Below are 13,680 nucleotides of genomic sequence, written 5' to 3' on the forward strand. Positions count from 1 at the left end.
GCTGATGGCAGCAATTAACCTAATTTTGATCAATTTTCGAATGTAAATGTATCGGAAATTACAACTTGAATGTATTGAAATATATGAAAAAGTGATAAACAAAAATGTTAATATTAATATTATATGCAAAATTAGATTTTTAACAAGCTTAATAAGTGATAGTGATAAATATTTTTGATAAATACTAAGTGATAGGAGCAGATAAAAATCACTGATAAATAAAATTGTGTCTGATAAATATTGATAATGAAGAATGGCATGTTTATGAGTATATTTATAAGAGTTGTATAAGTGGATATGAAAGTTAGTCTAATTTAACTAATTAGTATAATCAAAATTTTTTGAATTTGAAAATATTTTAAAACTTTTCCGAACTTAATTATTGTTAGTCAACAAGTAGCAATAATTAAATGAAAGTTTTTTTGAGTTTAACTTCTAAGTTTGTAAATTCATCAGATTAGCAGAATTTATTCTACCATTGTTTATCATAACATAATAAGATTGATCCGTAATATCAAGTATTTTTCTTTAATAATATTTTAGGGCAAAGTTACTTTCGATTGTTTTGATGAAATATTTTATGACATCAAAATAGATTTGAATTGCCCATTTATGAATTTAGATAAAATGAAATGGAGTAGTTTTTTTAGTTAGCTTATGCTTGAAATTAATTTCAAATAAATTAATTGAAATTAGTTTTTTATATTATAAATACGAAGTAGCAGGAGAATTAAATGATAATCTATAAAATTATATTCTAAATTATAAAATTTTAGGATAAAATTGTATTTCAAATTTTTAATTTCTGACCAATAAATGTTTATTTTTTTTTAATTTTAATTAGCCAAACAATTAGAATTCAGTAATCATTTCGAGTTATACTGTAAAATATGATTAAAATTCAAAAAAATTTCTTTAACAATATATTTGCTATAAATACTGTATATTTTTAATAATAATTAGTTTTTAGCCCATTCATTATTTTTGCCCATTAATTAATCATTTTAATTAATTGTAAATTTTAATTTTACAAAAATTATTAATAACAGCTAATTAAATGCTTTTCTCTTATTGTTTCAAAAAAAGAAAGCAAAAACATAAATTAAACATTTCTAAGAGAAGAATTTCAATTCATATTTAGTTAAGAGTTTTTGTCTAATAAATTTATTAAATCACATTAAAAAAATTTTTTTTTTGCTATTTAAATGTGACAAAAGGAAATTTTAAATCTTTTTTCTAGACAAATTATATGTTATCACCATCATATTAATCATCACAGTAATCATTATACATATTAATTATCAACATTATAATGTTACCATTATAATTCATTTATAAATTTATCATGATTCACTTAGCAATAACAATATTTGTGTTGAGGAAAACTATGAATCATTTTTGCTAACATCTTTATGGTAATATTAATCATTATCTTCGTCAATGTTTGCTATTATTAATTATTATCATTATTACTGTTGTTTAATTATCAACAATTCATCATCATCATCCTTATCACAACTTTAATTATCACCATTACTGTTATCATCGTTCATCATCACTAGACAATCTCAATAATTATCCTTATCACCACTGTTCACCATTATCTTTATCACAGCATTAATTATTATGATTATTATCACGATGATGATCTCAATCGTTCTTCTCACTTTTATTGTGACATTAATCATTATTATTTTTATCATAACGTCAATTATCACTATCATTATCATTAACATAATGTTAATGAACAATATCATAATATTATCACTATTATCATGATATTACTATTGCTATAAAATTCTTTCAAACATTGTTTTTTTAAAAAAATGTTTGCTGTATGACAATAAAAAATGAAAATATTTCTCGCTAAAAAAAAATAGGAAAAAAGAAATAGCAAAGTGATATGATATGATATGATTTATCATATATTCAACAGTTATTTGAGACAATATAAATTGATTCAAAAAAAAAAAAAAGAAAGAAAAAAATTCTTTCTTCATTTCCGGAATATAGTAAACAGTAATCTTTGGTCTTTCTCTCTCATTTTTTCCTGTTTTCAATGATTAATCACTGATCATTTATTATCATTCTTAGCCAAACATTAATGATACAATAGCACAAGAAAGTTTCATTTACACATTTATATAAATAAACTTAATGAGTCATTGCTATAATGATTACTGTAATACAGTAAACATATACAATTACCTTAAATAATTTTTTTTTTCTTTCTTTTGTTTGTTTTGTTTGTTTGATTTCAAATTTCTGTTTTCAAAAAAAAAAAAAGTGAAAAAGAAAAAAATAAAAAGTAATAAAATGTTTTTTTTTTAAGAAAAAAAAAATTTTTTTTTTGTTGTTCAATGTTTCGTCTATCAAAATTTATGCTAAAAGATAGTTTTATATTAAATGATTTTTCTCTTTTTCTTCTTATTTTTCTCATTTGTTTTCTTTTTTTCTTTCGCTGTTACTTAAATAAACAATAACTTCTAGAAATACAAAAAAATAAAAAAAAAATAAAACAATCCATTATCATCGATATTTCCACTTTTTTTTGCTGTTTTCAAAAAATAAACAAATAAAAAAAAAACGAAATAGTTTTATTTTCTTTTTTGTCCTTTCATTTCATTTTCATTTCTTTTTCCATATATGTTTTTCATTTTAACTTCTTGCTATTTTCAATAATTTCAATAACTTTAAATGCCTCACAAAATTTTTGAAATGAGAAATAATTGAAATTATTGTGATCAAATTATTTAATTAATAACATATGTGTATATGTAATACAATATAATTTACTAATTACTAGCAATGCTTACAAAAATAAACAATTATCTATTTTGAGCATTCGTTTTTCTTTCTTTTTTTTTTTTTTTTTTGAAAACATTAAAATATCATTAAAATGATTTTATTAAAATAAGAAATACAACAAAACATTTATACATTTCATACAAATAAATACACACACATTTAAGTAGTTACATATATACAATGCATGCACAACATGCACAGCATGCACCTGCACATGCATTTGCACATGCACATGCAAACGTGGAAGTTATATTTCACTTTCTTTTTATATATAGTAAATATTAAAATATCCTTGATATAGGATTATTTCAGGTTTTCTTCTTCATTACATTAAATATTTTACTTCTTTATCAACATTTTGAAAAGAAAAACAATAGTAAAAATTTCTAATCATTTCCAATTATTAATGAAATTTTATCAATTCGATTATCAATTTATCACTTCTTTTTTGCTATTTATTATTTAAAAGTTTTGTTGATAATTAACAATGCAATGATTACATTATCATTTCATGAGATTACTATGGCAACCACTTTTCCATTTAATTTCTTTAGTTTTCTTTTTTTAAAAAAAAAAAAAAAAAAAAAAAAACGATTTTATTTTATTTGCATTTTTATTAGCACTTATTTAATTTATCATTTTTATCCCTTTTTTTTTTTCAAATTATTAGTCTGAGAAAACAAGACAAAAATGCATTCACTCATATTATTATTATCATTTACTATTATCATAATTTTTATCATTTATTTATTATTATCATTATTGATTGATTATTATTGATACAGCGAATTGTAAAATGCCCATAAATAATTATTCAAATTCAAACTTTTTATATTTTAATTAAAATTTCAATTTTTACAGAATACAATTTGAAATTATCTTTACCGGAAGGAAAGCAAAAGAAAAGGAAAGAAGAAAAAAACGGAAGAAGAAGAAGAAGAAAAGAGTTTGTGAAAAGTAGAAAAAGAATCGAAACAGATATATTCATCAATCGAAATTATCCGATGTCTATAGCAATTGGTATGAATAACAATTAACATTTGCAAAATTGTTTATTTGTTTACAATTAAAAAGTAAACAAATAAATAAACAAAAAAAAAAAGGAAAGAGTGGAAGAAAAAAAAAGTGAAAACAAAAGAGAAAAAAATAATTGAAAAAAGTTTTTTTTCAAAAAGAGAAAAAATAAAATAGATTTATCAAAAATTATCATTTAATTTTTATATTTGTTATGGCCATTACTGCTTCTCAAATTGGTATCAGCTAGCGAACGTGAAGTGAAAGGAAATTGGAGAGATTTTTATGAAATTGCACCTCAAGTTGAAGAAGCACCAGGACGTTTTCAAGTATGAATTAAATTTTAAATTTCAAAAAAAGAAAAAATTATAAGTTTTAATTAGTTTAAAATTATCATTTCATTTATTTGTTGTGCTTTTTCCTCTTTTTTTTCCTCTCTCATTTATTATTTATAACAAATTTTATTTATTATATGTTTGTTTTCATGTACATAAATGGGGAAAAAAAAAGGAGAGAAAAAAAAAAACAACTAAAAATATTTAAAGTGTAATTAAATTAAATCAATTCAAATTTTAAGTAATAAGAAATAATTCGAAAATGTGAAATTTAAGAATTGATGAAATGAATTAAACTTTTCAAGGTGATCTCATTCAATTGGGAAGAGGTCCAAAAACCATATACTATTGCAATATGGCTATTACTTGCTGGGATTGCTAAAATGGGTTTGTTTGTTTATTTATTTATTTGTTTGTTTACAAACTAAAACTTCCTCCTTTAAATCAATTAGCTAATTAAAGAAGAAAAAAAATGGTGGAAGTTCTTTTTAACTTTAACTTAATCATGATTTTTTTTTTGCTTGGTTATTACTGCTTAACTGCTCATTCCTAAATGCAGTTGACGTGAGCATGTGACGTTGACCAGTTGACGTGAGCTTTTGACGTTGATTTACGTTACTGCAATAGAAATGCGTGAATAGATTAGGAAATTTTGCTTTGTATTTATTAGCAAATATAATATAACATTATTAAAATTTTGTATTGCATTTCTTCTTTTTTTTATTTAATTAATTATATTCTGTTTTTAGATTTAAAAAAAAAAAAAAGCAAAACGAAACTTAAAAGCATTTTATTATTAAATTTATAAGAAAAAAAAATGCAAAAATACTTCAAATTGCTTATTTAAATTAAAAAATTTTCAAATTTTTAGTTTTATTAAGAACAAATTTTAGACAAAAAAAATGCAAAAATACTTCAAATTGCTTATTTAAATTAAAAAAATTTCAAATTTTTAGTTTTATTAAGACTTAATTCTTTTTTTTTTAAAAAAAATAAAAAGAAATAATTACATGTATGATCGATTAAACAGTATTTCATATATCAAAACGGGTCGCTGATACATTTCCGGATTCATCATTACTAATTGTTGTGGGTCTCATATTGGGTGTTCTGCTTAAATTATCCAATGTTAATGATTCAATATTCAATCTGGAAGCAAATGTTTTCTTTCTTTATTTACTACCACCGATTATTTTTGATGCTGGTTACTTCTTTTTTTTTTTTTTAACTTGATCAAATTTTAAAATTTAAGAATTTTGAAACTTATTCATTATTTTATAATTTTAATCAAAAAAAAAAACATGATTTAATTAATATAGTAATTGAATATGTATATTTTGATAAATATTTTTTTTTTAAAACTTGAATTAAAGGAAAAAATAAATGAAATTTTTTTTTTGAATATATCAATTTAAGAAGAGTAATATATAACTTATTATTATTTGAAATTATTTATTTGATTAATTACATAGCAAATTCTGTATTTTGCTGAGTTTAATTTCTTTTCTTCATATTTTTAATGGTTATCCTAATAAAATTATCATTTGATATGATAAATGATAATTCAATTTTTAAGGTTATTTTATGCCAAATCGAGCTTTATTTGAAAATTTTGGCTCTATATTGGTATTTGCTGTTATCGGAACCATATGGAATTGTCTAGCAATTGGTAAGCTTTGCTTTTTTTTTTGTTTTTGCAACTGAATAAAATTACCTAAAATTTTACATACTTCAAAATTTAAAATTTTAAATTCATAATATTGCAAGTTATTTTAGAACTGAGAAAAGCATATATTGTAACTAATAATCAAAAAGAACAAATTTCTGGCTAAACTCTATGAATCAAATTTGATTGTCAAAATTTATAATTTAGAATAGAAAATCATTGATTAAAATTTTGCTAGAAAAATTTTTATAATTTGAAAATTTCCAGGTAAATTAGATCAATCAAATTTAATGCTGAAAAGAAAAATAGCACTGTATTCATTTTTTTTCTTTGATCATTTTTTTTTTTTAAAAAAATTTATTAAATAACAATTGCAGTTATAATTTTTGATTACTATATTATTATATATCAAATATTTTAATTATTATTTATCATCAAATTATTAATTATTATATTTTAGGTTCATCATTATATGGCCTTGGCTTATTAAATGTTTTTTCAATTAAATTTTCCATTTTTGAAATTTTCCTCTTTTCGGCATTAATTAGCGCCGTTGATCCGGTAGCTGTAATAGCAGTTTTTGAAGAGATTCATGTTAATGAAACACTTTTTATAACTGTTTTCGGTGAAGCATTGTTCAACGATGGTATCACTGTGGTATGTCATTTCTAAACCAATCATCCTAACTAATCAATAATATTAATCGATTAATTGATCAATCATAAAGTATGAATTGATTGATTAATCGTGATATGAATTGATTGTCCAATCATAAGGTATGAATTGATTGATCAATCATAAAGTATGAATTGATTGATCAATCGTAAAGTATGAATTGATTGATCAATCATAAAGTATGAATTGATTGATCAAACATAAAGTATGAATTGATTGATCAATCATAAAGTATGAATTGATTGATCAATCATAAAGTATGAATTGATTGATCAATCATAAAGTATGAATTGGTTGATCAATCATAAAGTATGAATTGATTGATCAATCATAAAGTATGAATTGATTGATCAATCATAAAGTATGAATTGATTGATCAATCATAAAGTATGAATTGATTGATCAATCATAAAGTATGAATTGATTGATCAATCATAAAGTATGAATTGATTGATCAATCATAAAGTATGAATTGATTGACCACTCATAAAGTAAATGTTCAATTACAAATTATACTCGGAAAAAAGCAAAATGCTCTAAAAAATTTTCAAAGTATTAGCAGTTTAATTATGAATACATATTAAAAAAGTATGTTTATTTTTATTTTTAAAAATTATTTATTTTAAATTTATATTTTCCCTACATTTTATTTTTGTTCTAAATTTAAACTTCAAATTTAGAATAAATTAGAAATGAATAAGATAATAAACCCAAATATTATTTTATTTTGGTATTTAATTGTTATTTTTAAATAGCAAAAAAAAAAAAAAATAATAATTTGAGAAAGATGAAAAAAAAGAAAAACAAAGTAATTTATCTTTTTTTGATATATAATTAAATAAATTTGTTGAATTTTATTTGATATGAATTTTAAATAATTTGAATTTTAGCTTACAACAAAATATTCTATTCTTTTTTTTTTTTGAAAAAAAATTATACTTTCATTTAGGTACTCTATCAAATGTTTCGTAAATTTGTACTTATTGGAAAAGATAAGTTAATACCAATTGATTATTTTTCTGGTGGTATAAGTTTCTTTGTAATTGGTCTCGGTGGTACAGCAATTGGTCTTTTTTATGCATTTATTGTTAGTTTTATCACTAAGTGAGTTTTTTTTTTTTCATTTTTTAATTTTTTATTTTGATTAAAAAATTTTTAAATTCCTAAAATTTGATGAAATTTGACTAAATTAAACAATTGATATACTTACTATTCATTCTAAATTTTAATAATATATAAAATATTTGAAATTTTTGTTTGTTTTAAATATTTCACATCAAAAAATGGCGAATTTTTTTTTTTGAAAATTTGTTGATTAAAGATTTGTCAAATTTGTGATTAATTTTGCAAAAAAATTTTGCAATTAATTAATTTTTCTTTACAGCATACATGTTAGGAAAAAACTTTAACGTTAAAAAAAAAAATGAAAAATTTAAAAGTTTAAAATTTGAAATTGAAAAAAGAAAAAATTCATCAATTATAGATATACAGATAAAGTTAAAATATTGAATCCAATTTTTATATTTCTAATACCATATATGGCATATCTAACTGGTGAAATGTTTGGTCTATCATCCATTTTAGCGTATGTCATTTTTTTTTAATTTTTTTAATAAAATATTTCATAAAAATTATTTGGCTTATAAAAAATTATAAAATTTTTGCTTATTAAATTATCAGAACTTTTAGAAAATTTTCTAAATCAATCATATTTTAATTTTTATATTCTTATAATTTCATAAATTAAAAATGAAAAAAAGCAGAAATTGAAATTTAAGATATTAATTTATATAAGTTAAAGAACAAATATTTACATAAATTAAAGAAAAAAAATCGATTATTAACTTTAAAAATTTGCAAATAATTTTTTTTTTTTTGTTGTAAAATTAAAAAATTTTAGAATTGTTGCATGTGGTATGGCTATGAAACAATATGTTAAAGGTAATATTACTGCAACAGCTGCAACATCTGTAAAATATTTCACAAAAATGTTAGCACAAATTTGTGAAACAGTAATTTTTATGTTTCTTGGCTTGTCAACAATTTCAAGTAAACATCACTGGGATTTACCATTTATTGTACTTACAATTATTTTCTGTTTGGTTTATCGCAGTATTGGTATGTTATCATTTTAATTTTTTTTTTTAAAAAAAAAACATTTGTTCCTTTTTTTTTTTTTTAAATTGTCAAAATTTTGATAAAAAAAATTTTTTTTAGTCTTTTTAAATTTACTTTTAACAAAAATTTTTATCAAAAAAAAAAAAAAAAAGATAAAAATTTGTATTCATTTGAAAATTTGTTAAAATTTTAAAGTGAATTTTATAATTTTTGTATTTTTTTTAGCTAATTTTTTTTTTTTGTTAATACTAAATTAAGAAATGTCTTAAAATTGGTAATTTTACGGATGAAATAAAAAATAAAAGTTTGTAGGTGTCATTGTACAATGTGCTATACTGAATCGTTTCCGGAAACAAAGTTTTACTCGTGTTGATCAATTCATTTTATGTTACGGTGGTTTACGTGGTGCAATTGCATTCGGTTTAGTAGTTTCAATGCCGAATAATATTCATGCTAAAAGTATGTTCACAACAGCCTGTATAGCTGTCATCTACTTCACCGTTTTTCTACAAGTTAGTTTGTGATAGTTTCAATTTCCGGATCCGGTAATGTAATTAAAATCAATTGGTCTTTTTGTTTTATTGGAAGAATTTTTTGCATACAATCGTTATAATTTTATATTTTTATATAATTTTAGTGATAATCTTTTTTTTTTTTTTTTTTTTTAAATCATTTTACCATTTCTTTAATCATTTTATTGCTTTCATATTTTTTAAAATCATTTTATCATTTTCCTTTTTTCGTTTTTTTTTTTAATCATTTTATTATTTTTATAGTTCTTTAATCATTTTATCATTTTTATCATTTCTTTCTTATTTTTAATATCAAACCTACATCATAATCAATGATAAAAATTCAAAAATAAAATAATTTAACGCAATTTTTAATAGGATAAAAATAACTTATTATATAGCATATTTATAAATAACAGCTTTTTTTTCTTTTTTCATATATCTAAAATTTTTTCCATATATTAAAAATTTTTTAGAGAAAAAAATAAACAAAAAACTTTCTGAAAAGAATTGAAAAAATGGATAAAAAATTCCATTTTAAAATTTAATTTTTAAATTTATGATAAATGGTAAATTGAATTTACAGGGAATAACAATTCGGCCGTTAGCAACTTATTTAAACATTGAAAGGGAAGCAGAAGAAGGTCCAACAATGATACAAAGTGTTTATATGCGAGTACGATTAAATAATCTTTAGTTTTAATTAATGAATTTGTAATTTCAAAATTGAATTCATTTCTTTTTCTTTTTTTTTTCTTGCAAACAAAATAAGTTAGAGATTAAAAATTATAGTTTGAAAATTTTTTACATTCTTATATTTTTAATAAAACAAAGAGAAGCTAATAAATATCACAATTCCATTTTTATTTTTTTTTTTCACGGACAAAAAATTATCAAAATAAATTACAAATAAAATAAGTTAGAAATTACAAATATACTAAATTTAGCATTTTAGTGAAAGTCCAAAAAATTTTGTTCGTTTAATTTATTTTGTAATTCTTTGCTTACGAAAAATTAACAAAGATTATTTTTATCTTTCCTTAATTCTAGTAAAATCAAAAAATTTGTTAGCTGCAGTACTTGAAAAGAAGAAGAAAAAAATAAAAAGTTAATAAAATTTTTCAAATTTATAATTTTGTATGAAAAGGAAAATTAAAAAAACTAAAATTTATGTATTTTAATTTTAAGTATTTCGATTATACAATGGCTGGTGTTGAAGATATTGCCGGACAAAAAGGATATAATTCAATACGTGATGCGTTAGTTTATCAAATTTTATCTACTTTTTTTCTTTTTAATTTTAATTCTTTTTTTTTAATTTACTAATTAATTCATTCACCTTTTTTCAAAATCATTTTTAATATAAAATTATTGGACAAATTTTATAGTTTTAATCAGAATAGATGTAGCAAATTCAAATTTTAAAAATTTCATTGGAACTATTTGTCAAAAATTTAATAATCTAAAATTACTTCATTTATAATCATAAAAATAAAAAAAAAGTTTCTCAAACTTTATTTCAAATTTTCTTTGAACAATTGAAAGTTTACTAACTCTAGAATTTTAAATAGTATTTGAATTTGCTTAAATAAATTAAATATTAATATTTTTCTCTACTTTTTTCTTTTTTACTTTCGCTTGAAATTATTCAAATTTAACAAAATTGAATTACTAACACCTTTTTCTCTCTTTTTTTTTGCGCTGAAATAAATATTAATAAATAATTCATATAAAATTATCAACAAACAATCAAAATTCTTCAAATTAAATAAATGAAAAATACAAGAAAAAAAAAAGAAAAAATGAAGTATCAGAATAAGTAAATGCAATTAAATTTTTAAAATTTGACAATTGCTAATATATGCACCGAATAATTTTTTAAAAATTTTAATTTTTATTTCAAAAAAGAATAAAAAAAAAATTAAATTTTTGTTTTTTAATCAAAACACAACTTTTTGTTGTTCTTTTTTTTATTCCAAGCATAAATTTGAATTGAATAGTCAGCAAGAATTCATGATTTGAAGAATTCATTAGTTGAAAAAATGGAAAAAAAACGGCAGAGAAAGGTTAACAGAGGGAGAAAGAGAGAGAGAGAGAGAGAGGAGAGAGAGAGAGAGAAGAAAGAAAGACAATAGCTATTGATGAAAAAATTAAAAATTTTAGTTTTGAAAGGTTAAATGCAACAATCTTTCGACCGTTATTGATGCGAAATCAGAAGCCACATCAATTTGATGCATCAAAAATCATTCGAGCCTATACAAAAATAACATTAAAAGAAGCCATGGAAATGGCCTGTGATATTAAGCCTAATATTAATGTGCCAAGAAAATCGTAAGTTTTTCTTTTTCAAATTTTTTGAAATTAATTTTATACTAGACGAACATTTTTTACATTTTTCCTGCTAACTTTTTCTCTCTTTTTTATGAGAGATAATAAATGATTGATATTTGTATTTTTGCATTTCTGATGCTGAGGAAAATATTCGGAACTTTCTGTTCATACCGGATTTATTTTCGGATTTCTGAATTAATTTTATGCTGAGCAGCTTTTTTTTTTTTCATATTTACAATATGAATGAAATATTTGTTAAATATTATTAATGCACTATTTAATTTTAACCATTTAATATATTTTAATAGGCTATTTCAATTGTTGAATTGCATTTTAAAATTTCTAAAAAACAATCAAAAATAGATTATTATATTTAATAACTAAATAATTAATATTAGAATTAAAATTTGTAAAATTTTATAGAATACATTAAATTTATGTTGTCTAAAATTTATGATAAATTTGTAAGTATATAATTTTTCTTTTTTTTTGTGCTAAATGTTAAAAGATACTTTAAAAGGTCATATGATAAGGTCATTGTGTGAAAAGGAAGATGTGGTAAAATTTAAGAAAAGTATTATTTTGTAGGAAAAGTGTATCTGATGGTCTTGGTGTAGCTTCATCAGCTTATAACAATTTTGAATATTTATTTGATGAAAAATCTGAACCAAATGATCCAACAAATTTAAGGATTGAACTTGCAAAAGTAATTAATTATTGATTATTTCTTTCAGAATTAATTATTTGAATATAATTTAATTTTTTCATATTTATAAAATTTATCATGAATTAATGCAAGAAAAAAAAGTTATTCGTTTTTTTTTTTTTTTTTACCTCTAAGTATTAATTATTAAGTTTGATATTTACGTTCTTTTTTGTTCTTTTTTTTATGAGATACTAAAAATAATTAAGCAATTCATTAATGTAAAAAAGAATTTTAATTTATATTTCAGTTTTTTTTTTCTTTTACTAGCAAAATTTTAAATTTTAAATTGTTTAAAGAATATTAATTTTTATTTTTTATAGTATATGACATCAAATGAAAATACAGAAGCATTATATCGTATGTTCAGTCAATTATTAGATCGTAAACTTCGTGAATTAAAAAAAGATCAAAGTACAATGGATGAGAATGGTGATGATATTAAGGAAGATTATATGGCAGAATTTATTAAACCTGGTACCAGTGTTTCAACAATTGATCTTACAGATGTATGCTTATTAGTTTTCTTTTTTTAATTTTTAATTTTTATTGAACTAAAAAGTGTGAAAAAAAAAAGTAAATAAATATATTAGTAATAAGAAGAAAGAAAAATTTTTTTTCTAAAATTGAATATTAAAAGATAGTAATATCGATTAATTTGATTTTTTTTTTTTTTTTTTTTCAATTTTGCTTCAATTCTTTTTTTAAATGCATCTTTAATCAATTTTCTTTCAACACATTATTTTATATATATATATGCTTTAAAGTTTTTATTAGATTATCAAAAGTTTCATTTCATTTTCATTTTTTTTTTTTTGTTGGCCAACCAATTTCAACACAGTCTTTTTCTTTTAGGTTGGCAAATTAGCGCCACGTTCAATGTCAAATCCGCTTCGTGATAGTATAAGACGACGAAGACGAATAGCTAGAAGTCAAAGTATGGGAAATTATATTTGAAAAAAAAAAAAAAAATCTTTTATTATTATTATTTTATATATATATGCTTTAAAGTTTTTATTAGATTATCGAAAGTTTCATTTCATTTTCACTTTTTTTTTTTTGTTGGCCAACCAATAATGAGCTTATTTTAATGCTATTTTACTCGTTACATATACTCATACTTTTCATTTTTCGTTTATTAAAAATGATATCATGAATTTTTATTTATAATTATTATTTTAATGATTGATATTATTATCATTATTGTTCAATAGTAATATATTTGGTAAAATGTATCATCAAATTGTCAAAATTTATTAAATTTGCATAATTTCAAAATTATGACAAGCAATAAATTAAAAATGAATATAAATCTGCAAAAAAAAAAGACTTTTAGCAGTTTTTTTTTATTAAATTTATTTTCATCGTTGTACATATACTAATTTAAATTATGTATTTATATATATATATATATATATTAATTTCAAAAAATTTTTTCCTTTTAAAGAAAAAAAAAGACTTTTTGCTCTGTTTATTTGACTTACTTTTAATGTTTTATAACTGATATTATTTGATTAA

General features: G+C 20.6%; 1 protein-coding gene across 1 annotated transcript; it reads left to right on the forward strand.

Annotated features, from left to right (window-relative positions):
* Positions 1 to 3,812: 3,812 nt before the first annotated feature.
* On the forward strand, positions 3,813 to 13,119 carry Bm1074 (Uncharacterized protein; the record flags this gene model as incomplete). Its single annotated transcript, XM_043080777.1, has 16 exons — positions 3,813 to 3,828; positions 4,069 to 4,151; positions 4,463 to 4,544; positions 5,188 to 5,361; positions 5,734 to 5,826; positions 6,284 to 6,480; positions 7,448 to 7,602; positions 7,982 to 8,083; positions 8,399 to 8,616; positions 8,929 to 9,128; positions 9,715 to 9,804; positions 10,317 to 10,387; positions 11,292 to 11,459; positions 12,048 to 12,165; positions 12,486 to 12,671; positions 13,018 to 13,119. 16 exons carry the CDS (start codon positions 3,813 to 3,815, stop codon positions 13,117 to 13,119), a joined length of 2,055 nt encoding a protein of 684 aa, XP_042936711.1.
* Between the last annotated feature and the right edge of the window lie 561 nt (positions 13,120 to 13,680).

Source organism: Brugia malayi, assembly GCF_000002995.4.
Source record: "Brugia malayi strain FR3 genome assembly, contig: Bm_v4_Chr3_scaffold_001, whole genome shotgun sequence".
Classification (NCBI taxonomy): domain Eukaryota; kingdom Metazoa; phylum Nematoda; class Chromadorea; order Rhabditida; family Onchocercidae; genus Brugia; species Brugia malayi.